Below are 24,468 nucleotides of genomic sequence, written 5' to 3'. Positions count from 1 at the left end.
AGGAAGAGGTCGTCCACCCCGACAACGGATCCTGCGGCCCTCAGGAGCGGTCCGTAGAGGGGGGGTTCTGTCATGGAAACACCAGGCTCCACCCTCAGCCTTCGTTCCCAATCACCCGAATTCTGAGCACACACCTGATTCACATTAGCACCACACCTTAAATACACCTCACTTCCCCTCACTCAGCGTCTGACTTCACATATGGCTACAGACTCTGTCACACACCTGATCAACCTCTCACGCTGTGTCATTGGTCTCGTCCCGTCTTCTGGTTCCCGTTCATGCCTCCTTGTTCGTGTACCTTGGATGTTCTTCGTTTCACCTGTTTGTCTACGCTCGTCCACCAGCTTCACTTTAAGACTAAGAGTTAAGTCCATATAGCTAAGACTTTCCAGTTAATTCATCCTTTGTTTTTAAGTACCCCACAACCTTTTAATAAAACGCTCGTTCGGGTTCTCTAAAAGATCATTGTCTGTTGAGTCTGTATTTCCATGACAATCTGACGGTATATAATTAGTATAACACACTGCAGGTGCACTTACCGGTCTGCTGACCTCCGCCATCACGGTGAAGCACTTTCTCCTGCAGGTGTGTTCTGTCTTTTAACTAGGCGTCATTTGAAGCCAGAGTTCCAGGATGTACGAGCGGAAAAAGTTGTGAACTTCTGGTACAGGAATGAAAGAAAAGAAAGAAAATGTGTATCTGTCTGAGAACATGGAGCTCGTATGCTGGTTCAAAGAGCTCGCTTCAGTCAAGAATCAACGAAAATTCATCTGCAAGGCGCTCTTCACACAAACATAGGCGACACAGGCCCGGAGAACTTTGGCTCGCTCTGTCTCTGGATGAAGTTGAGAGAGAGACCTTTTTTGACACTTTTGGTTTCCCTGGAGACTTTCTGTATTATTCAAAAACCGCACTCGGTGGAATCGCACTTGGTCTCCCAGGCTGTTTCGACAAGGTGTCGCTTTTAGGCTGGTTCAAGGTTTGTTTAGAGGTAGAGGCTTTCTATCGTCCAACAGTTCAGAAACGGGGACGCTCAGCAATTCAACATCTTCTACTAACACAGAGAGAGATACAGAGTATTCATAAAAAATCATAATAACCCACCGTAGCGAGGATCAGACTGTTGCTGCTTTTGTTGCTGCAGACAGGACGCTTGATCCGCTTTTTCGTTACTACTTTTATAAACAATATATTTTTGGGTAAAAGGTTTTAAGTAATATGTAAATCTTGATAGACTGACCGTTAGCTCAGCTGTTTTATAAAGCAGCGTTTCCAAATCTAAAACATAAATAAACTTTATAAAGTTTATTTACAACATTTCCTAAGAAGCTAAAACAAAACAGAATACAGTGAAATCTCGGATTGCGAGTAACGCGGTTTGCAAGTGTTCTGCAAGACAAGCAAAGATTTTTAATACAATTTGAAAAATGTCTGGGTTTACGAGTACCGAGTATCATGTATCACGCATGCGCTTCTTGTTTTGACGCCGAGCGTCACATGATCACAACTGAGTCAATGTTTTTTCTCTCTCTTACGCTGTGGAATTGTGGGTAATCGTCTCTCCTGCTGGGTCTTAATGCTCGTCTCTTACTGGTATAATCAACATCCGTGCACGTGTGTACTGTTTACTAGAACTAAGATCCGGTTCCGGGACGAGAACGCTGTGCGCGTCTGTGCTGCCGCTTCGTACCTGGATTGTTTGTTTGTTAGTTTGTTCCTGCTGCATGTCTCCCTGACATTCTGCTTCGCTGGTTGGATTATTCCATTTCATATTGCTGATGCTTGAAATAAACTGGACAATAACTATCAACTTTTTGCTGTCTGTGAGTTCGCCACCGGGCCGCTGTCAGCCCTCTGCCCTGTTAGCGTCTCCAGCATTAGTGTCAGGCAGTTCCTGTCTGTGTCTGGCTCTCACTTGCTCAATACTATAATGTCTTGGGCAATGGTTTTTCTTTTTTTTCTTCTTATCTCTTCTCTTTTTTTTTGCCCTATTTTGCATCTTGCCTTCGTAATGGATATTGGTTATTCGCCATCACAGGTAAGGGCCTTGAACTGCCATCCGCGCATTGACCCTATGACGTATGAGCTCTGCCGGAGTTTAGGGATTCTCCGGCGCCCACGGTACATCCACCGCTCACGGCGTGTGTTCAGGAGTACCTTCATCTGAAACAACTTGATTTTCACAATACAAATTCATTTAAATACATGGTTTTGAAAGCTGACTGTCTCACAATCATCTTACTCTACCGTCCTCCCAAAGCCCTGTCCAGCTTTTTTTCTGAACTCAGTGAACTGTTAACCCTTGCCTGCTCATTGTCATCTCCTATTCTTCTGCTTGGTGACTTCAATATTCATGTTGATACAGTTTGCCCCAACACTACCCAATTACTGTTTGTTTTTGAATGTTTTAATTTGACACAGCATGTTCACATTCCTACTCATACACGTGGTCATACCCTTGATCTAATATGTACTTCAAGGGGGGATATCACTTCTATTTCTGCCTCTGACACCGGTATTTCTGACCATAAACTCCTTGACTTTCGCCTTAATCTGCCTATGCACTCTAAATGCCTTAAAACTGTTATTTCATATCGTAATTTTAAAGCAATTGACACTGTATAATTTTGTACTTCTATTGTCTCTTCAAATCTTTCTGATGTCATTGATATTTCTTCTCCATTCGTGATACTATCTAATTACAACTCTACAATTTCTGAAATCCTACAGCAGTATGCTCCTATTAAGACCAGAAATGTCCCCGCCACTCACTCTTCCCTGAACTCCGTATTCTTAAGGCTACTGGCAGACGGCTTGAACGTCTTTACAGGAAAACCGGTCTTACTGTGCACTATTTGGCTTTTCTAGATCATCTTAAATGTTATAAATCTGCTCTCTTCTTAGCCCGCTCTAACTTTATCTCTGCCACAATCAATAAATCGAGCAAGAGACCAAAAGCATTATTTAATACGATAAATAAACGTACCAATTGCCCACCTCAGGATGCTCTAGTATCTAATGAGCTTTGCTGCTCTTTTTTGGATTATTTGCTTGAGAAGACTAATGCTGTCCACCAATGTTTCCCTACAAGCTCAGCCATCCAACAAATCTATCCCATCAGTCTCTCTCTTGTTTTTCTCTGACGACCCCAGATTCTGTCTCTAAGCTAATCCTTAAATCCAACTCCTCATCCTGTCATCTTGATCCTGCTCCTACTTCTCTCCTGAAACGTTGTCACTCTGCCATCTCTGCACCTATTTCTCATTTCATTAACGCATCTCTTACCTCTGCTTCATTTTCTCTGCCACTAAAAACTGCTGCAGTTACACCTGTAACCTCAAGAAACCCAACCTTGACTCCTCAGTCTTATCTAACTATCGTCCCATCTCTAATTTACCTTGCATATCCAAATTACTGGAAAGTACTGTTGCTGCCCAACTCCAGTCTTATCTAGTTGATAATAATCTCTTCAACCATTTTCAGTCTGGTTTTCGCCCCCTCTATAGTACCGAAACTGCACTTGTAAAGGTAGTGAATGATCTTCTTGTGATTCTGGTTCCTTGTCCATACTGCTGCTACTTGATCTCAGCTCTGCCTTCGATACTGTCTCCCATGATTTGCTCATTTTTCGTCTCTCTGGTCTGGGTATCTCTGGTCTGGGTATCTCTGGTACTGCTCTTTCTTGGTTTTCTTCCTATCTCTCTGATAGACAATTTTATATTTCTGTTAAGGATTTTCGATCGCCCACTGTCCCACTGAAGCGAGGTGTTCCCCAGGGATCTGCTCTTGGCCCACTATTATTCACAATTTACATAATCCCACTCTGTCTGATCCTTCAACGTCATGGTCTTAACTATCACTTTTATGCCGACGACATTCAACTTTACTCTATCTGTACACCTACTCCATCTGCCCAAATTGACAAAATCTCTGCTTGCGTGAAGGACATCAGAGATTGGCTTAACTTAAACTTTCTGAAACTTAACATGGACAAAACTGAGATAATTTTCATCGGAACCCCAGCACTCACCAGCAACATCTCCACCAATTTCACCTGTGAGATTGCTGGCTCTCACATCAAAACATCTATTTCTGTCATAAATTTAGGAGTAATCTTTGACTTCACACTCTCCTTTCAGCCTCACATTAAATCTGTCACTAAATCTGCATTCTTTCATTTATGCCGCATTGCCCAACTGCGTCCATTCATCAGTACCAAAGATGCCGAAACTCTCATCCATGCATTCATCTCATCACGCATTGATTTCTGTAATGCTCTTTTAATTGGTCTACCTGCCAGCTCCATCTCCAGATTACAATATATTCAAAACTTTGCGGCTATGATACTCACTCATACTAAATGCTCTGCTCATATAACCCCAATCCTGTCTGATCTCCATTGGCTCCCAGTTGTTTACCGTATCAAATTCAAAATTCTTCTCCTTGTTTTCAAATCTATACATGGCTTAGCCCCCACTTACCTTTTTAATCTGCTTGCCCCCTACTGTACATTCCGACCCGTTCATTACGCTCCTCCGATTCTGGTTTCTTTGCTGTCTCTCGGTACCGCCTGAGAAAGGCGCTATATAAATAAAAATAATAATAATAATTATTATTATTATTAGAACATGGTGAGCATGGGTGTGTGTAAATATTTTTTATTTTGTGTCCGTATGCGTGTGTGTACAGCGCACGTGTAAAGCAAAAGCGAGTCTCATTAGAAACAATAAAGAGTGCGTGCACAAAGGGAAACACTTCTGTTTGGATTTATTTTTACTTTTTTTAAAGGTAAAGTGCAGGTTAATTTGTTTTTTTTTTTACTTTATATTTTGTGTTAATTATTTTCATGTATTTATTTTTTTGGGCTGTGGAACGAATAATTTGAGTTTCTACTATTTCTCATGGGAATTCTTCGAATTTAGTTTACAAGTGTTTTAAAATACGAGCCGCTTCTAGAGCAAATTATGCTCGTAATCCAAGCTTCCACTGTAATTTCTTTGTTTTTAAAAAAAGGAATAAATAAAACTCACCGTCTTGCCAGCTCCCTTCTGGTATCATGCCCTGAGGATCAATTGTCATATTGTTGAAAAGTTGAAAGCCATTTAAAAAAAAATTAAAAGACAACTTAAAACTTATAACAAAACTTGTGTAGAAAAAATAAATAGTTCATATAGATTCTACCTCAAACCATAGTGAGGACGTGTGAAGACAAGAGGCTCTGAAGAAAGGAATTTTTTTTCTGGCTTTGCACCACTTCCCTGTAATTTTTAAACAAGCCTCAAACATTTACACACACACACACAATGAATGAATAAAATCAAGATACATTTCTAATCCTATATTTTTTATTTATTTAAGCTCGGACAAGCTCAAGTGAAATTTCTTTTTCTTTAAACCCATCTCAACGACTTGGGGCTCTCACCCTCTGGTAACGCTCATTTAATCTTTTTCTTTTTCTCTTTAGGTAAATTTAAAAAACTAAAAAGTTCAACAATCCCCAGTCATACGAAGTGATTCGCGTTTTTCACTACACTGATTAAATGTTTCACCGTTCTCCAAATAAATAAATCTCCCTGTCTTAATATTTAAACTAAGTATTATGAACTATTAATATTTATTCAAATTAAAAAAAAAAAATCATTGAACAAATCCTTAAAAAAAAAAAAAAACGATTTCTAACCCACAAGCACCATCACCCCCTCAGGCCCTAAAATATCATAAAGGTCATCCATACGGTTAAAAAAGTCATAAAACTGTCAAAAACTGTTTTGAAGCGAGGTTATCAGGTATTATTTTTAACAGTTTCTTCATAATCCTACAGGTGGCGCTCTCTGAACTATTTACACATTTTTATCCTGTGTAGTAGGAGTGAATTATTTACTAAAAGTTTGTTTAGTAATAATAATTCTGATGCATGGCAGAGATACGCACTGCTTAGTTAAATGTTAAACTCTTGTACTTGAAGTTAGTTTGTGTTGTTTAAATGCTGCGTTTGGTTTTAAGTGAGAAAACTAATGTTTTGAGGAACAGCGTACATTTAATTACTCATTAAAATTCTTTAAAGGTCTAAAATTTTAATAAAAGCGGGGAAAATGTAATATTGAATTGAGATATTTATAAAACCACAATACTTGTAGAATTGACTCTGCACCGAAGTATGATGATGATATTGTATCGGGAGGTGACAAGTCGGTTTTGAGACGTAGCATGGATTTATGGGCGGGGGTCGGCAGAGAAACATGACGTCATTTGGTAAGTACAGGGGTGTCGCACCCGTGGGGGATGTGGGTGTTTTAACACCCATACTTTTCCCGGTGAGAGGGTTCAACACCCACACTTTTTCTACAGTTTTCCAGCAGATTTGAACAAACACCTTCACATTCGCTCCTCCGTTTCTCTGGCCGCTCTGTGTCTACGCTCGCTTCAGCTCTCCTCTCCCCTCCCTCTCAAACATGACACCGGCTGATGATTAGCTGTTCTGCCTTAAGTCCCGCCTCTCTTGGTGTGTTAGATTTATCGGTCAGCTCGTGCAGAGGAGGCGGGAACTTATGGTTGTTATGATTATTTACATCTCCGTTTTCCAGCTACTTTGAATGTTTATGCTTTTGAGGTTTTTAGATAAGCTTGATATATGTTTGGGAACTTGTTCTGTTTATGTTTTGTTGACATGTTGAATGTTTTCTGTATTATATTTCGTTTTTTAGACTTATGGCAATTGCTAATTGGGATAGTGTTCAGTAGCTAACTTAGCTAAATTCGGTTATGTGTGTGGCATGCAATGCATAAAGTAACTGTGATGAAGAAGGCGGGAAATTGATGAGGAGGGACAAATTGACAATTTTAAGCAATGTATTTATGGGTTTATTGCCAGTGCAATTGATTTTGATATTTTAAGCATTGTTTGTTCATTAGATGACTTGCTAGTTGTGTTTGATTGGATCTGTTGAGGAGAAAAAAGTGAGAAATAATGTCAGTTTGCATACCTGTTGACTATGGAAGAATATTATTTTAATGTGTATATTATTTTAATGTTTAAAAACAGTAAATTGTTAAATTATTTATATTATTATATTTTTGTTTATATTATTATTATTATTTAGAAATGCTTTTTTGTGATGACTTTTTTTTGTTTTATATCTTCATTGCTTATTGCTTATCTGCAAGTAAGCAAAATGTAGCAGTCCCAGTCCTGTCAGTCCCATGTAGCAGTCCCAGTCCTGTCAGACCCATGCCACTATCAAGCTTACCACTGTCCTTTTGTCACGCAGTATCATTAAGATGCAGAAAAGAAAGAGGCAGGAGAAGATTGACACCTTTTTCAAGAGAAATCCTGTAAGTGAAGTTGAGAGATGAAAGTTGAAAAATGTTGACATTAAACAACAGTAGCCTATTACCATTAGTGCTGTTTGCATTTATTTCATTGTATTACTTTTCAATATTCACTGACCCAAACTCGCCTCAACAGTGTTGCTGTGTGCCGTGTACATAAAGACAAGCTGGACAGGGGAAACAGAAAAAAGGTTGCTGAGCAGTTTGTCTCTTGTAAGGAGAGCAGAAAGAGCACTTCTGGTTCTTTTAACATTAGGAGATATAGTTGGTCATATATTATTTGGTCAGTTGTTGTTGTTGGTTGCATTTATATACTGTATGTACATAGTTGTTTATATTTTTGTTCTGAATATACAGTATGTTGTTTTTATGAAATGTCTGTATATTTCGAGTAACAAAATAATTTCTCCCTAAGATTATTAAAGCATTTCTGATTCTAAATCTTTAGCAAGTCTAGCAAGTGTGTTCTGAGTGTGTTTTTAGTATCACTCTAGTATCACTATCACTCATTTAAATAGAAAGCTTTTTATATCTTGTATGTTAATACCTTTTGTACCCTTCTGTCATTGTATTCATCATTTATATCAACAAATGAACCACATTCATCCCCCACACTTTTGAAAAGCTTGCTACACCCCTTTGTGCTTTATGCAACATTCATTTAAATGAAATGCAACATTTCTTTACATTAACACCCAATTTGGCCATAAGAACTTTAATGTTGCCATAGAGCCAGATGCCATATTCGGCATATATTTTTAAAAAGGTCTTTATACATGTTTTGCAGCTGCTGCTAGACTGATGTCAGCAGCTTTTTAAAATGTTTTAAAATAAATTTAGTGTTAAGTCTAACCCCAACTGACATGGGATATTAAGTGTTGAATTTATACTTTGGTTTGTTAGGTTGAGTAATATGGTGTTTATGGAAGAATAAGAAAACTTTTTAGACTGCAGGTAAATACAATGTTTTACTAATCTGAGCCTGTATTCAAAGCTTATTCAAAGCAAAATTCTTAGAATTATTACATTTTCTTAGAATTTACCCTCACATTTAGGACAATTTTAGTAAAAATAAAAATGATTCACAAAACATCTTGGCCCTAAAAACAGCTCCTAAGGTAAAAATTAAGAGTAGAGGGGAGGACTTTATAAGAGGCTTGGGTTTCTAAAGCAGAGGACAAAATGGCAGAAAGAGGGAATGTTCTCCAAACACTGAACGTAAAGCTAAAAGTAAACACTGCTCTCACATCCAATTTGGTTTTCTTATTCTTTGACTTCCTTACACCTCTCTCAGATTGTTGGCTATATACTATTCAAAAGTGCAACTTGAATAGACTCTCCTGCAATCATGTAAATTGGTAAAATGTGAGCCATTTTGCTCCCATCAATCTGAAATAGATCACAAGTAATAAAATCAGTATGATAAATGTAAGAACTTAAATATAGTAACTATTGTGTGGAAATTGGTTGCTTCAAAAGTGGCATACATCAACATTTGGCTGTTTTAATTATCTTAAAGATATTTAGCTTATAACAGAAACTATACATAAAGTACCCTGTATTCATGGTTTTATTTCTATATGTGTGCATACTGTATGTATGGCCGGTTGTGCGGCCTGGGGCTGACCCAGGACATGCTAAAGGGATTCTATATCTTGGCAGGAGTGAGAAGCAGTTAGGGATCCCCCAGGAGGAACTGGAAGAAGCTGCTGGTGAAAGGCATGTCTGAGGATCTCTGCTTCTCCTGTTACCACCATGACCCTGAATTGAACTAAGTAGTGTAGAGAATGGTTGGATAGATTGGATGGATAGATGGGTAGTTGAGCTTTAAATGTATCTTGATCTTGAGTATTTTTCCTAATAGCTGAGTGCACAGACAGCAGTGGAGGACAGTGAGAGGATCTTTACTGAGCTGATCAGCTCCATGGAGAAAAAGCGCTCGGAGGTGACGGAGCTGATCAGAGCTCAGGAGAAGACTGAACTGAGTCGAGCTGAACGACTCCTGGAGCAACTGGAGCAGGAGATTGCTGATCTTCAGAGGAGACTCACTGAGCTGGAGCAGCTTTCACACACACACGATCATATTTATTTCCTTCTGGTAATATTAACTATATTCTTTACAGAGTGAGCTGTTCCTCAGAAACTTAATATGATGATTGACAAAATATGCACTCTATAAAATCACGTGTAATTTTTATTTTAGTTTAATTTGATTGATCATGTATTTATTTCATTGTTTTCACTGTCCTTTGCATTATCGTATAGAATCTTCTACTCTTACCATGTTCATGAATTTTTATGAATTCCTCCTGTCAGACTTATTCAAGTTTGGGGAGGGGGCTCCTAGAAATTACATTAGTGCTTCTTTAAAATTGTAAATACAGTGTATGGGAATTATGGCTCCAACACAAGCTACACAGGAAGAGATGTACTGTAGTAGTGAATACTTGTGTACATGCTGAGCCCCCAGTTCTTAGTCAGGAGGAGCTGATATGTTCTGAGGTGCCAGAGTGTCCTGTGGTGGAGAACATATGTTGATTTGGAGGCAACAAGTTTGACAGATAGTTTGACAGTTACAGTAGAAACGAGTTTGTCAGCTTGCTGATGGATAACGTCCCTTTCTTTCCATGAGATGAATGTGCTTTGGATTTGCATAGACAGAATTTTTTTGACAGTGGAAAATTTGGTAGTCACTGTAACTGGGAAGGAAAAAATCTCACTGTGGTTAGTGTGCTTAGACAAGCAAGGATTTTGTTAGTGACTGGAGTGTCAGCTGATGTCCCTTTGTGTATGAATAATAATATCAATAATAATAATAATAGCTAGACACTTAATGTGCAAGAAAGATTCAATAATAAATAAAACGAACATATATTTTAAACTAAATAAGGAAATGTTTACATTCATATCAAAACAATCAGTAGCCTACATGTATTAAACACATGATTTATACACCCCATTATTTGAACAAACAAAAAGTTCTTTCTATACTTCTCATTTCTGTGTGGCGTAGGCGGGGCGGCAGCTGACGACCATCATGCATTGCGGGGGGGTTTGCAATGTGTTCACCCTGTTAAGGAAGGTTGTTTGGGCTGGGGGCTTCGGCCATGTTTGTGTGTGGTGTGTGACCTGTTGAATGTGCTCCGGTTTATGCTAAGGCTAAATTGGATGTGGTTCTCGTGTGAATGTGCTGTTCATGCTATACATGCTGTGTGCTGAATAAAGGACTCCCAGCCATTGCATTGGGCAGCAATTAAGCTCACTCATCTCTCCAACATTCTTTCCGGCGAAAAAACGCTACACTTCGTTGATTTTGTCCCTGCCTTGGTTCCAGGCTGCTGTGACCAATCCAAGAGCTTTTCACAAAAGTAGGAAAATTAACTGTGTGATCTTAGATTGTTAACATCCACAAGGCTTGTGAAGTTCGGGGTGCACTGAAAAAGAAGTCCTCTGCTCTCTGCAGGTTCTCCGGAAGGTTGTCTGGGTTTTTCCTAGTGTGTATATGTATATATGTATATATATGTATGTATATATATATACGTATATGTATATACGTATATATATGTATGTATATATATATACGTATATGTATATATGTATATATATATGTATGTATATATATATGTATGTTTATTTTAAATTTCATATGTCTGACTGTTTAAAACCTACAATGTAAACCTTTTTAAAATGAATATAAAAATGACTACGTATAAAATTCTTATGTGTTAAAGCTTGACCAATTAACATGGGCAACATTTTTTCGCATCCACAGCTGTGGCAGTTCAAATGATCTTACCTTCACAAAGCAGAGAGGATTTGCTGCAGTGTAGATTTAAGACACACACTTTTTGTATTTTGAGAAAATGCATGATCCCTTTTTTGTGTGTATTCATGTTTGTCATTATAGGGTTAAATAATGTATGAAAGGTAACATATTGCCAATTTCATGGCATTTTCCTATAACCTAGACTGAACTAAACACTAACACTAATCCTGGAGTGGCCTCTACCACATGACTTACTGCCCAGAACCTACAGAATTGAGCAGACTTATTTTATGGGACTATGGAAAGAATTTTAAACACTTTACATTTGTGTCTATGTTTTTGTATGATGGTAAGATCATCACAATAAATAACTGTGATGCCTCCTTCTCTACCAGTTAGACAATGCTGATGTATGTAACTGTCCCAAGGAGGCCTAGCTTCATGGGGTGGACACCATCCGTCTCTAACAGGCCAAGTTTTCTCTCAAAAGTATTCAGATCTAAAAACATCCAGCAGTTCAGTGAACATAACCTACTGTAAGCTTTGTGGCCATGTCCTATTGGGATGGGTCAAGGGCCCCAGATTTACACCCGACATCACACGCTTTCCTCAGCGCAGTCCTACTCCTTGCTAAAAATAAAAAAGTAGGAAGCTTCATAAATAACTTAAGTCCTACTCTAAGGTAGGAAGATTTTCGTTCCCAAATGAGTCTTATGGGTGATTCTGAGATGCTTAGTAAATAGGGCCCAGAGCACATTACAGCTCCAGACATCATCTTTGCTAATTTACACATTTCTATAAAGTTACTATTACTGATCTCTAACTGACAAAGGTGTATATCATTAACTCTAGCATGTACTAACCGTCTCTGAAGTCTGGATGCCTCCTCTTATTCTACAGTCTTCTCCATCAGAGTGCTATGTAATATACACATATCATAGACAAGGTTATTAATAATGAAAGAGAAAGAAAGAGTATACATAACATTTATAGAAGGTCTGTCTGATTCAATTGATGATGAAACTATCTTTCCTCAGGATAAAAATCATTTGGTTATTTTGGACGATGTCGTTTTGGAAGCCTCTGATCATCCTGAAGTTGTAAAACTCTTCACACTGTATCGCCATCACAGGAACATGTTTGTTATGTTTCTGACTCAGAACATTTTTTTACAAAAGTAAATACAAATGTTGCAGAATGTGCAAATGTCTATATTAGCAAATCAGATATTATAATTAGATATATATTCCCGAGACAGAAGGCCTTCTTTTAGGAAAATTATGAAGATGCTACAAATAAAAACCACAGCTATTCATTACTGGACTTGACATCCTCCTGTCCAGACCACTTCAGACTAAGAGCCGGTCTACTACCCACAGAGCCGACTTGTGTGGATATACCTTAGAAAAAATAATAATAAAATAAAAATGTCTGCTCGTATAACAAGAAACATGCCGTTGCTCAGGTCTTTAGTCTCCATCACTCCGCGTCAGCATAAAGCTATATTGGGAACTTGCTCCGTGGACGTCATTAGAGCTGTGTGTGAGATCGCTTTAAACCTTCTGAAAGGAAATATTCCTGTGTCCAGACATCAGTATAAGAAACTTCAGAGACAGAAAAAACACATTAGACTGATCGCTGACTAAAAGACGCTGAATCCAAAAAAATATACTTCAAACAGGAAGGTTTCTCCTGCTGTTACTTAGTACGACTCTAACCATTCGTGAGGCAGCTGATCAGCGGTGTTATTCCTAAATAAAACACTGACCTTGTGGGAAATGTATCTCATCTCCACTGAACAACTAAGTCGTCTAAACGAACAGGTTAATCACAGTGAAAATATCAGAGAAAGAGCTGAAAATGAGCTGGATGAGAAAATGAGAGAGATCAGAAATTAATATCATCCCACGAGAAAAAAAAAGTACAACCTTCCCCTGCAAAGATACCTTAACCTTCAAAAGCAGAGGCAAGGTGAGACTCGAGAGATTGTCCTAAAAATAATAATACGAAGAAGGCCTTAACAACGAGAAGAAAAAAAGACTATTTTAAAAGACGTATCGATTGCATTAACCCTCGTTTCTGGCGAAATGCCGGTTATATTTTACAAAAGATATCTGAGGTGCCGGGGTCGGAGGAACGAAACGAAAAAGTCGAATTTACAATTACGATTAGTCGGATGCATGAGACAAAACTCGTCATCGAATCAGCCTCTCAGATTGGCAGTGTCTCTCACTGGGCAGAGGATCACCAAAGATTCAGAGAATCTGGAACAATCTCTGTGCGTAAGGGTCAAGGACAGAAGACCATACTGGATGCCCGTGATCTTCGGGCCCTTAGACAGCACTGCATCGCATACTACTGCAATGGAATGCTACTGTAATGGAAATCACAACATGGGCTCAGGAATACTTTCAGAAAACATTGTCGGTGAACACAATCCACCGTACCATTCGCCGTTGCTGGCTAAAAATCTAAAAGTCAAAAAAGAAGCCATATCTAAACATGACCCAGAAGCGCAGGTGTTTTCTCTGGGCCAAGGCTCATTTAAAATGAGTGGGAAACTGTTCTGTTGTCAGACAAATCAAAATCGTTTTTGGGAAACTGGGACGCCATGTCATCCGGACTGAAGAGGCAGTGGCGATTTCTTTAAGACTGCAAGGGAAGCTCAGCTTCCCCTATAATGTCACAAAATTAATGGTCAAATCATGTACTATTGTATTAACATTTTATTGACTAAAAATGTGTTAGAAAACGTTCATCTCAAAGACGAGTTCGTTCAGAATCAGTTGGATATGGCAGGTCGGCTGACTTGATGTTCTTCTCATACATTCCCGTAATGTCACAGTGCATTTCCCCGTTGAAGCCCAGCGTCCATTGACTTCAATGCAACTGCTTTAAAGGTTTTTTTTCCAGTGCTTTGAAACTAGACGGTCATTGAATAAACGCTGCGATTATGTCCCGCCCACGGACGCTTAGCGTCTCTGGGGGTGAATGAGGAGCAAATGAGGAGTGGGCTGGCCTGGACAATGGGCTGCTGCATGATGATTGGAGGAGCTGTTTAAAGGGCGGAACCCCTTTTTTGATTGACAGCATGTCTTAAGTATACATCAGCGCTACAGAGATTTGAGTTCAGACCCATGCGGATTTGCAGGTGAAGTGGTACGGTGATGCTGCACTCTGTAATGTTTGCTGGTGATATAAACCATTTTTGTTTGTACAAATCATTCTTTAAACAATAAAAAAACATATTATAGCATTCTTGACTTTGCTCCTTGTTTCAACACTGTAAAGTTAGTTTGTTCATATAATTAAAGTAGCTCGTGGAAGGTGAAACAAGCCAGCTAGCAAGCTGTGCATAATGGCAGACGCAGCTATAACATAATGAATTTTATGATAAAGGCCAAATATGAGCTTCCCCTGTTTTAAAAGCTAGCAGCCGCCACTGTTAAGAGGACAAGGACAACGCAAGTTATCAGCGCTCAGTTCAGAAGCTGCTGCATCTCTGATGGTATGGGGTTGCATGAGTGCGTGTGGCATGGGCAGCTTACACATCTGGAAAGGCACCATCAATGCTGAAAGGTATATCCAAGTTCTAGAACAACATATGCTCCCATCCAGACGTCGCCTGTTTCAGGGAAGACATTGCATTTTCCAACATGACACTGCCAGACCACATACTGCATCAATTACAACATCATGGCCGTGTAGGAGAAGCATACAGGTACAGGGTCAGGGGTAGCTCAGTGGTTAAGGTATTGGACTACGGTTCGCAAGATCCCAGGTTCAAACCCCACAACCACCAAGTTGCCACTGTTGGGCCCTTGAGCAAGGCCCTTAACCCTCAACTGCTCAGATGTGTAATGAGATAAAAATGTAAGTGGCTCTGGATAAGAGCGTCTGCCAAATGCCTAAATGTAAATGTACTGAAACGGCCAGCCTGCAGCCCAGATCTTTCACCCATAAAAAAACATTTGGCGCATCATAAAGAGGAAGATGCGACAAAGACGACCTAAGACAGTTGACCACCTAGAAGCCTGTGTTAGACAAGAATGGGACAACATTCCTATTCCTAAACTTGAGAAACTTGTCTCCTCAGTCCCCAGATGTTTGCACGAAGAGGGGATTCCACACAGTGGTAAACATGGCCTTGTCCCAACTTTTTTGAGATGTGTTGATGCCATAAAATTTTCAATCAACTCATTTTTTCTTTATAATGATAAATTTTCTCATTTTAAACATTTGATATGTCCTTCATGTTGTATTTTGAACAAAATATTGAAATTAAAAAACTTCCACATCATGGAATTCTGTTTTTATTCACAATTTGTACAGCGTCCCAACTTTTTTGGAATCGGGTTTGTAAAACATCATGTATTTATCTATAAATCATTTACAATACCTACAGAATGATATATATTTTTTTTTTACACAAATAACTATAATATTGTGGCGTAGGCGGGGCGGCAGCTGACGACCATCATGCATTGCGGGGGGGTTTGCAATGTGTTCACCCTGTTGGGGAAGGTTGTTTGGGCTGGGGGCTTCGGCCATGTTTGTGTGAGGTGTGTGTGATCTGTTAAATGTGCTCTGGTTCATACTAAGGCTGAATTGGATGTGGTTCTCGTGTGAATGTACTGCTCATGCTATACAGTGTTGTGTGACTGTGTATTAAATAAAATACTCCCAGCCATTGCATTGGGCAGCAAATAAGCTCACTCGTCTCTTCAACATCCTTTCCGGCGGTAAAATGCTACAATATCAACAATCAGTGCATAAAGTGTAAACATATGATGCATATCCTTTTTTTTTTACTTAAAAAACATTAACAATCTTACAAAAGGTAATGACTGGGGAATTCTGGTTTAGGTGTAATGTTGCTTGCACGAGCTCGTCCCAGTGTGTAGAACCAGTTACAGATCTAATAATATACAGAAACTCTTCGAATCCCTTCACCTCATCAGGTACACAACTGAAACGGGTTTTAAACTTTAAAACATCGTCGACTCTGTTTTCGATGACTTTAACCACCAGTTTCTGCATTTCGCTGGTCACCAGATACTCACACGCATACGAGCTCCATGTTCTCAGGCAGTTACACATTTTCTTTCTTTTCTTTCTTCTTCAGACGTCATTCTCGTACCAGACGTTCACAACTTTATTCAAGCTTCCGCTCGTACATCCTGGAACTCTGTCTCCAAATGACGCCTAGTTAGAAGACAGAAGACACCTGCAGGAGAAAGTGCTTCACCGTGATGGCGGAGGTCAGCGGACCGGTAAGTGCACCTGCAGTGTGTTACACTAATTATATACCGTCAGATATTCTAGTCATTTTACTGTGATGTAAAGAGAGAGAGAGAGAGAGAGAGAGAGAGAGAGGTACACGGTGGTGGCTGAAAGTATTAGGACAGTATACACCATGTATTAGTTCTCTCTGTGCACGAAATAGGTGACGTCACTAATTATTACGGCTCTGAGTGAAGAGACGAGTTAATTAAATGTGCTGTTGTGTTAACTGTAAAATACAAATCTAATATAGGATGTGAAGATTACAGTAAAGACCCTGTGTAAACTCACAGTGTATCTCCCTCAGCAGTGATATTTTACACTTTTTTACAGCCTGGTGATTATGTGTGTTATAACAGCATGTAGTGCACTAGTTAGGGATCTGTAACATTTTATAATCCATCCTGGACGCACTGAGAATCTTCAGAGCACTCATGCCAATTCCAAAAATCCCACAATAAACAGAAATGTGTAAATGTCCAAACCACTGCAGCAAACTGCACACACACATCCACTGCTACTGTGGACACACACTCTGGTTACACACATGTTGTTTTATAATAGTCACAATTACATCATCCAAATGTCCAAAAAGACAGAGGACAGAAGAGAACAGTATTATTGAACATTTCATATTAAACATTTATTTCAGTGAGATTCATATGGAAAGAAGAAACCAGGAGCATTTTATTCTGGATCACAAAATCTCACAGTTGATCCATAACAGCTGAGGTAGACTCCAGCGTACAGAGGCTGAGTGAATGTGGTGTGGACTCTGTGGAGGAGCTTCATCGTGTCAGAGACGCTGTAGAAGGACAGAGTTCCTGCACTGTGATCCACATACACTTCTATTCTGGAGGATGATGGAGCTCTGAGATCAGTCTTAATGTCGTTGTGATAAAAAGAGAGAGAAGAAGAAGAAGAAGAAGAAGAAAAACACCGAAGACTCCAGGACTGATTGTTGTATCCAAACAGACACTCATAACCCCGTCCTTTCCTGCTGATGTCTTTATATGAGACTGATATGTACACACCACTGCTCCACTCCACCTCCCAGTAACAGCGTCCACACACACTCTCCTTACTCAACACCTGCTCAAAGTAGTCAAATCTCTCTGGATGATCAGAGTACGTCTGCTTTGTCTCACTGCACTTCACCGCTCTGTTCTTCTCAGACAGAATGAGGTTATAATTTACTGTGTTGGGATCCAGAGTCAGATCACAGAAATCTAAACACATGAAAAATGTGAACATGTTAGATATTAATCACAGGATACATGTGTGTGTGTGTGTGTGTGTGTGTGTGTGTGTGTGTGTGTGGTGTGTGTGTGTGTGTGTGTGTGTGTGTGTGTGTTACACGTACAGTATAGAAAATCTTCTCTGCTCCTTGGTTCTGAGGGTAAAATCATCTGAACTGCTGCAGCTGTGGAGACACAGAAACAAAATAGAGACGGAAAAATCAGGTGCTGTAAAAGACAGAAACAGTTTAAAGTCCTACAGTTTGTGAAAGTTAAGATTTCAGAGCAGGACAATTTCTCTCACCATGTCGAGGGATTTTGATGAACTCCTCCTGGCAGAATTCCTCGAGGCTCTTTTTCAGATCAGAGAGAGATTTCCTCACTCCATCAAATGGGGGACGTTGATTGACAGTGATGCTGGGTGAGTCCTCACGTCCAGAAGAGACACTGAGAGACTGGAGACTCTACAGAGAGAAAGAAAACATCATGGAGAAGGAGAAAGGAGGAGAAATATACATGTGACTATACAGACAGGATGTGTGTGTGTGTGTGTGTGTGTGTGTGTGTGTGTTAGTTACCTGGATGAACTGGATGTGATCGTGTGTGTGTGAAAGCTGCTCCAGCTCAGTGAGTCTCCTCTGAAGATCAGCAATCTCCTGCTCCAGTTGCTCCAGGAGTCGTTCAGCTCGACTCAGTTCAGTCTTCTCCTGAGCTCTGATCAGCTCCGTCACCTCCGAGCGCTTTTTCTCCATGGAGCTGATCAGCTCAGTAAAGATCATCTCACTGTCCTCCACTGCTGTCTGTGCACTCAGCTGTTAGGACACACACACACACACACACACACACACACACACACACACACACACACACACACACACACACACAGGATTTAAAGCTCATCTAGCATTCCCTCTCTTACTGCGACTCTAAATGACTCCATGTTGTCCATGTTGTGTGTGTTTCTAGGAGCAGCTCTGTCTCTGCTCACTGCTCACCTTTATACTGTTCACAGCCTGTTTCAGCTCCTGCACCTTCTTCTGCTTCTCCTGGATTCTCTGCTGGGATTTCATCTGCTCCTCCTTTAACTCACTCTGAGGACAAATAAAACACATTTCACTCTTTATGCATCATGAGGTTATGAGTTCAGTGTATGAATATTAACTTCAGATAAAGGGTTAAAGTTCACTCGGGTTCTATGGAGAACCTTATTAAAGTGTAAAAGGACAGAACGTTTTTTTTTTTTTCAGTTCCAGAGAAGTTCATAACGAGTGATGAGTAGGTGATGATGATTATTATGACGTGTGTTTAGTTCAGCATTAATGAAAACGTGTTGTAGTAGAAAACGCTACTTCTTGGAAGAAATGCAGAACTCAGTAGAACATTCATATACATAAGAAGTTCCCAGTCCTGATCCTGGAGCGTTCCTGTCCTCCATGTTTAGCTCTTCCTACTGTTCTAACACATCTGAGTAATAAAATAGAAGAGAAGCGCCTGACGGAGTTGTCCCGGGGGTTTTATTCGGTGAACCCGGTCGGGATTATACGTGTTTACTTTTTGACGTTATTAGTTAAACAGTTAATGCTGTGAGATGTAAAAGAAAGCGGCGTTACAACATCATGCTAAATGTAGCCACAGAATGCTAGTGGGCAGGTTAGCTTCACTGAGTGTGTTGTCATAGTAACCGACTCTGAGTTTAACTCAACTGGCTTTTAGAAACCGAAAACCCAGAATTTCCTCGAATCCTGGCTCAACTAACTCTGAATTTTCACTAAACACACTTTCTGAAATACACCCCAGCTGTGAGGTGCTGTGAGCTGAGTTAACCTTCCTCTTATCTTAGCTTTCTGTTACTATCTCTTATGTTAACTGGTCGGTTTTGACCCGTGTCTTTAATCAGACATATTACCCCCAAAACAATTATTTATCATCCTATTTTTTTCCTTACCTCTTGGTTACTTTGTTTTGCTTCCTTTTCCATTAAAAGAATGTTGTTGTTTTTTTAGAATTTTTTGCTGTGACCTCAAGAGCTTTTATTTTAACAGCATACTTCTCGTTTCAATTTTAAAAAATGATTAAATGAACCTCAAGAGAATTATTTAAATGAATAAAAGGTTATGTTACCTGACTATTACTGAGAGGCATTAGAACACATCTCTTAAATAAATTTGTTATATATATTTATTATTATAATATTAATTAATATAGTAACGTCTGTGGTGTTACGGGTCAAATTTGACCCATATATATTTATTTCAAAGAAAAAGCCAAAAATGTATTTTCAAAAATAACTTTAATATAAATGGAAAGCTAAACAAGTAAATCTCAAAATGTGGATTTGCAAGGTCAAACAAACAACGAGCAGTCAAGCAAATCAAACCAATAGAAATGAGGCACTAGTTTTAAAAAACGTCTTTGTGTGCAAGAACATGCATGTGCATTTAGATGCATGTGGGGCAAAAAGTGACACTTTTATTGTGTTCTTTGCAGTAGAAGCAGAGTATGTTTGTCTTTCCGTCTTTATTGCTAGGGCAGACCTGACACCTCTTTTTTTTGGAATCAGGTGGTCTCAGTGGGGTTGTGGCTGTGTAGGCTGATGTTGAAGCAGTGCTAGCCGGAGAGCATGCTGGCACTGATGCTCTTTGTGTTGCTGATGGTGTGGAAGGAGTGCTACGTGAGCACTGCAGCTGTCTGACCATGGCTGCAGCGGCTGGATCTCGGGGCACCCGTTCCCTTCGCTCAATGTGTGCCTTGACAAGGGAACTTCCTAACTCCACAAGAAACATTCTCCGCTTGTTTTTTCTGGTTGAGTTCCACCCTAGGTGAATGTGGGTGCACAACACAAATGCATTGTATGCAGACACATCTAGAATGTTATAAAACCCAACCATTGGCCATCTCCGGGTCATTCTCTGGCAAGTGTAGGTGGCAGTCACCTTGTCCAGGTTGTCCCCTCCACCTTTGTTTTTATTATAGTCCAAGATAATTATGGGCTTTCTGTCACTTGCTGATGACAAAGCTGCGTCTTTGTTAAAAGTCGACATACTGTAAGTATCACACTCTGAAGAAAGTGGAGCCCTGTCCTTCACCTGCAAAGTTTCGGCAGGCAGCTCAGGTTAATTTTTTTTTACCATGGTAAGTTTCCACCTAAGAAGTTCTTGTCTAAGGTCATAGCTGGTACAGAAATTGTCACATGTGATATTGTGACCTTGCAGTCCAGTAGTCATATCGAGGACTACATGTTTTCCTTGATTTTTTTCAGGAATGCCACTTGCATGTTTGCCTGTGTAAATCTGCAGATTCCATGCATATTTACATATGCAAATCATGCTGGTTTTGGCATCACAGGCTGCCCAAATCTTTATGCCGTATTCCCCTGGCTTACTAGGCATGTACTGACGGAAAGGGCATTTTCCACGGAAAGGGACAAAACGTACATCTACTGTTACCTCTGGCTCTGGGTTGAACATCAGTGGAAGAAGCTGCATCCACCTTTCCCAGACATCCCTGATGGGAGCAAGCTTGTCAGATTTTTCTCTAGTTTCTCTGTTGTTGAATCTAAGGACTCTTGATATCATTCGAAATGACTGAAGTGACATTGTTGCCCATAAAATATTTCTGCCTGTCGACGCATCCCAGAGACTATCAGTGACCTTATTGCTGGATTTGTAAACACCAGCAAGAAGAAGAACACCAATATACGCATCCAGGTATTCCTCATCAATGTCATTCCACATGTCGCCATGAACCTTTTTTCCTTCAAGGCTTGTCATAGCAATGATGATTTTCTTTAGTGACAATGGCATAAACAGATCAAAACATGTCTTGATGTCACTTACTCTCATCACAGCAAACCTTGTGATTCCAGGGGTCATTTTGATGACATTTGCAGCAGCTGTCCTGCCATGTAAGTCAAGAGGTACTGAGCTCCAACAGATGTTACACTTTTGGATTTAAACGTTTCAGCAGAAGTACTGTAAGTGCAGTTTCAGCATCGGTGACCTCAGCACACTGACCTTAATTGAGGCAAGTGAGGCCTGCAGTTCTTTAGATGTTGTCCTGGGGTCTTTTGTGGCCTCTCGGATGATTTGTCTCTGCGCTTTTGGGGTAATTTTGGTCGGCCGGCCACTCCTGGGAAGGTTCACCACTGTTCCATGTTTTTGCCATTTGTGGATAATGGCTCTCACTGTGGTTCACTGAAGTCCCAAAGCTTTAGAAATGGCTTTATAACCTTTACCAGACTGATAGATCTCAATTACTTTTGTTCTCATTTGTTCCTAAATTTCTATGGATCTTGGTATGATGTCTACCTTTTGAGGTGCTTTTGGTCTACTTCTCTGTGTCAGGTAGCTCCTATTTAAGTGATTTCTTGATTGAAACAGGTGCGGCAGTAATCAGGCCTGGGGGTGACTACAGAAATTGAACTCAGGTGTGATAAACCACAGTTATTTTTTAACAAAAAATACCCTAACACAAAAGGAAGGTTAAGTAGCTCAATTAATGACAGATAAAGAGTTCATCTTTGTAACTTTGTAACATTTAAAATTGTTGGCTGAAATGTTCACTGTTGAATTTATGAAATGACTCCAGATAAAGATTATAAAATGATTTCTCACCTGTTTTTCAGTTCTGTAAGCTTTAACTGAGACAGTGTCGTGGCTTTTGTGTTCATCCGTCACACACAGATAACAGATGAAGCGTCGGTCAGTACGACAGTAGATCTTCAGCACTTCATCATGCTCAGAGCAGATCTTCTCTTCTAGATTTCCAGAAGCTTCAACTAAACTGTGCTTTTTCAAAGCAGGAATTTCAAGATGAGGCTTTAAATGAGTTTCGCAAAGGGAGGCCACACACACTAGACAGGACTTGATGGCTTTGTGTTTTCTCCCGGTGCAGAAATCACACTCCACATCTCCAGGTCCAGCGTAACAGTAAACAGAAGAAGCAGCTTGGACTTCAGTCTTCTTCTTCAGTTTCTCCACCACTTCAGCCAGCATGTTGTTTCTGCGTAGAACAGGCCTTGGAGTGAAAGTGTCTCTGCACTGAGGACATCTATAAACTCCACTCTTATCCTCCTGATCCCAGCAGTCATTAATACACACCTTACAGAAACTGTGACCACAGGGGATAGCCACCGGATCCTTCAGGAGATCCAGACACACTGGACAGATGAACTGATCCACTGAAAGCTGATCTACTGAAATACTGGCCTCAGCCATTTTCCCTAAACTCACACTGAACTAGAGAGAGAGAGAGAGAGAGAGAGAGAGAGACTGTGAGTTTCGTTTCTTCTAAAATGAAAAGTCACTTCCTGGTGTGTGAGTGAGAGAAAGAGAGAGAGAGAGAGAGAGAGAGAAAGGAGGAGCACAAGGACAGAGCTCATGAATGTTCCTCTATTAACCCTTTCTTGGATACAATTCCTTTTGGAGAAAACTAGTCTTACTTACACACATTTCATAATCAGTATCTTTATTTCTAACACAGAAAACAAAATGCTTTACAAAAATGTAAGATTTAAGCATTGGAGCAATCAGTGTCCATACATACCACCGTAGTAATATATAACCATAATAATATTATTACTACTATTTGATCAGTAAAACACCTATAAACCATATATATATTATGGTTTATATATATATATACACAGAAAAAAATATATATTCAATACATAAATCAAAAGTTTGGGGTCACTTGCAAATTTCTTTGTTTTGTTTAATGATTTATTTTCTACATTCTACAACAATACTGGAAATTTTCAAAACTATAAAATAACACATATGGGATTAGGTAATTACGTAACAACAAGAAAATCATCAGTAAGTTGTTATTTTAAAACACAGAGGTCAGCCTTTCTGTAATAGTTCTTGAAAGAACAGTATTGTCAAGTGCATTTGCAAAATCCGTTAAGCACCATAATGAAACTGTCTCTCATGAAGGCCGTCCCAGGAGGGCGAGACCAAAACCTACCTCTGCCACAGACGAGAAGTTCATTTAGAGTTATCAGCCTGAAAAATGACCAATTAACAGCACCTCAGATTAGAGGCGTTATGAAGTCTTTACAGAGCAGAAGTAGCAGAAACATCTCACCATTAACTGTTCAAAGGAGATTAATGCATTTTTTGGACGCCATCAGCATTCCTTTACAATGTAGAAAGAAATAAACATCAGGAACCATCATGGAGTTAGAAAGTGTTCTAAAACTTTTGAACGGTAGTGTACATGTGACTATACAGACAGGTCTGTGTGTGTGTGTCCTGGCGTTTTTATTCGGTGAACCCGGTCGGGATTATACGTGTTTACTTTCTGATGTTATTAGTTAAACAGTTAATGCTGTGAGATGTAAAAGAAAGCGACGTTACAACATCATGTTGAATGTAGCCACAGAATGCTAGTGGGCAGGTTAGCTTCACTGAGTGTGTTGTCATAGTAACCGACTCTGAGTTTAATTGAACTGGCTTTTAGAAACCGAAAACCCGGAATTTCCTCGAATCCTGGCTCAACTAACTCTGAATTTTCACTAAACACACTTTCTGAAATACACCCTCAAAATGTATAATTTACATGCTGTTAGAAAATAATCTTTTCTCGTGCCATTAAGGGTACATTTATCGAAAAGGTACAAAACTGTTCTTCAAGGGAGATTTTTTCCACTCCTGTGTACCTTGAAGTAGATGATCTGTTGCTAAGAGTGTTGAAAAAGCTTTATTAATTTATTTTTTTATTTCAAGAATATACTGTAATCTTATTTAATCATTTGTTTTCAGATTTTTATTTTTCGATTAAAACAATAAGGATTTAATATTTAGTTTTAATTCTATTATAGTAAATTTACTTTGTGTAAAGCATTTT

General features: G+C 39.5%; 2 protein-coding genes across 4 annotated transcripts in view; one reads left to right on the top strand and one right to left on the bottom strand.

Moving 5' to 3' along the window:
* Positions 1–24,468, top strand: part of LOC128508444 (E3 ubiquitin-protein ligase TRIM16-like) — a 131,922-nt gene that overhangs the window by 62,636 nt on the left and 44,818 nt on the right. The window lies entirely within an intron of this gene.
* On the bottom strand, positions 17,010–22,895 carry LOC128508427 (tripartite motif-containing protein 16-like). 3 transcript variants are annotated; one of them, XM_053479774.1, is made up of 6 exons: positions 20,914–21,972; positions 18,615–18,678; positions 18,198–18,431; positions 17,924–18,083; positions 17,745–17,804; positions 17,010–17,610 (listed from the first exon to the last, which is right to left on the bottom strand). In XM_053479774.1, exons 1-6 carry the CDS (start codon positions 21,489–21,491, stop codon positions 17,069–17,071), a joined length of 1,638 nt encoding a protein of 545 aa, XP_053335749.1. In that variant the 5' UTR covers positions 21,492–21,972; the 3' UTR covers positions 17,010–17,068. The 3 variants fall into 3 exon arrangements, with proteins under 3 accessions (XP_053335749.1, XP_053335756.1, XP_053335747.1); XM_053479772.1 differs by lacking the exon at positions 20,914–21,972 and adding an exon at positions 22,233–22,895 and having other exon boundaries at positions 17,026–17,610; positions 18,615–18,710; XM_053479781.1 differs by lacking the exons at positions 18,615–18,678; positions 20,914–21,972 and adding an exon at positions 22,233–22,895 and having other exon boundaries at positions 17,017–17,610.

The sequence above is a fragment of the Clarias gariepinus genome, chromosome 2 (genome assembly GCF_024256425.1).
Source record: "Clarias gariepinus isolate MV-2021 ecotype Netherlands chromosome 2, CGAR_prim_01v2, whole genome shotgun sequence".
NCBI lineage: Eukaryota > Metazoa > Chordata > Actinopteri > Siluriformes > Clariidae > Clarias > Clarias gariepinus.
The sequence above is the reverse complement of the archived record's forward strand: the minus strand, read 5'-3'. Positions and strand labels throughout refer to the sequence as shown.

What these genes read in the sequence shown, in the direction of transcription:
- LOC128508427 (XM_053479772.1), bottom strand. Translation starts at nt 22,835, where the DNA reads ATGGCTGAGGCCAGTATTTCAGTAGATCAGCTTTCAGTGGATCAGTTC. An exon ending in ATCACATCCAGTTCATCCAG is followed by an intron (nt 18,084 to 18,197) that starts GTAACTAACACA and finishes TTCTCTCTGTAG; the next exon opens with AGTCTCCAGTCTCTCAGTGT. An exon ending in CATCAAAATCCCTCGACATG is followed by an intron (nt 17,805 to 17,923) that starts GTGAGAGAAATT and finishes GTGTCTCCACAG; the next exon opens with CTGCAGCAGTTCAGATGATT.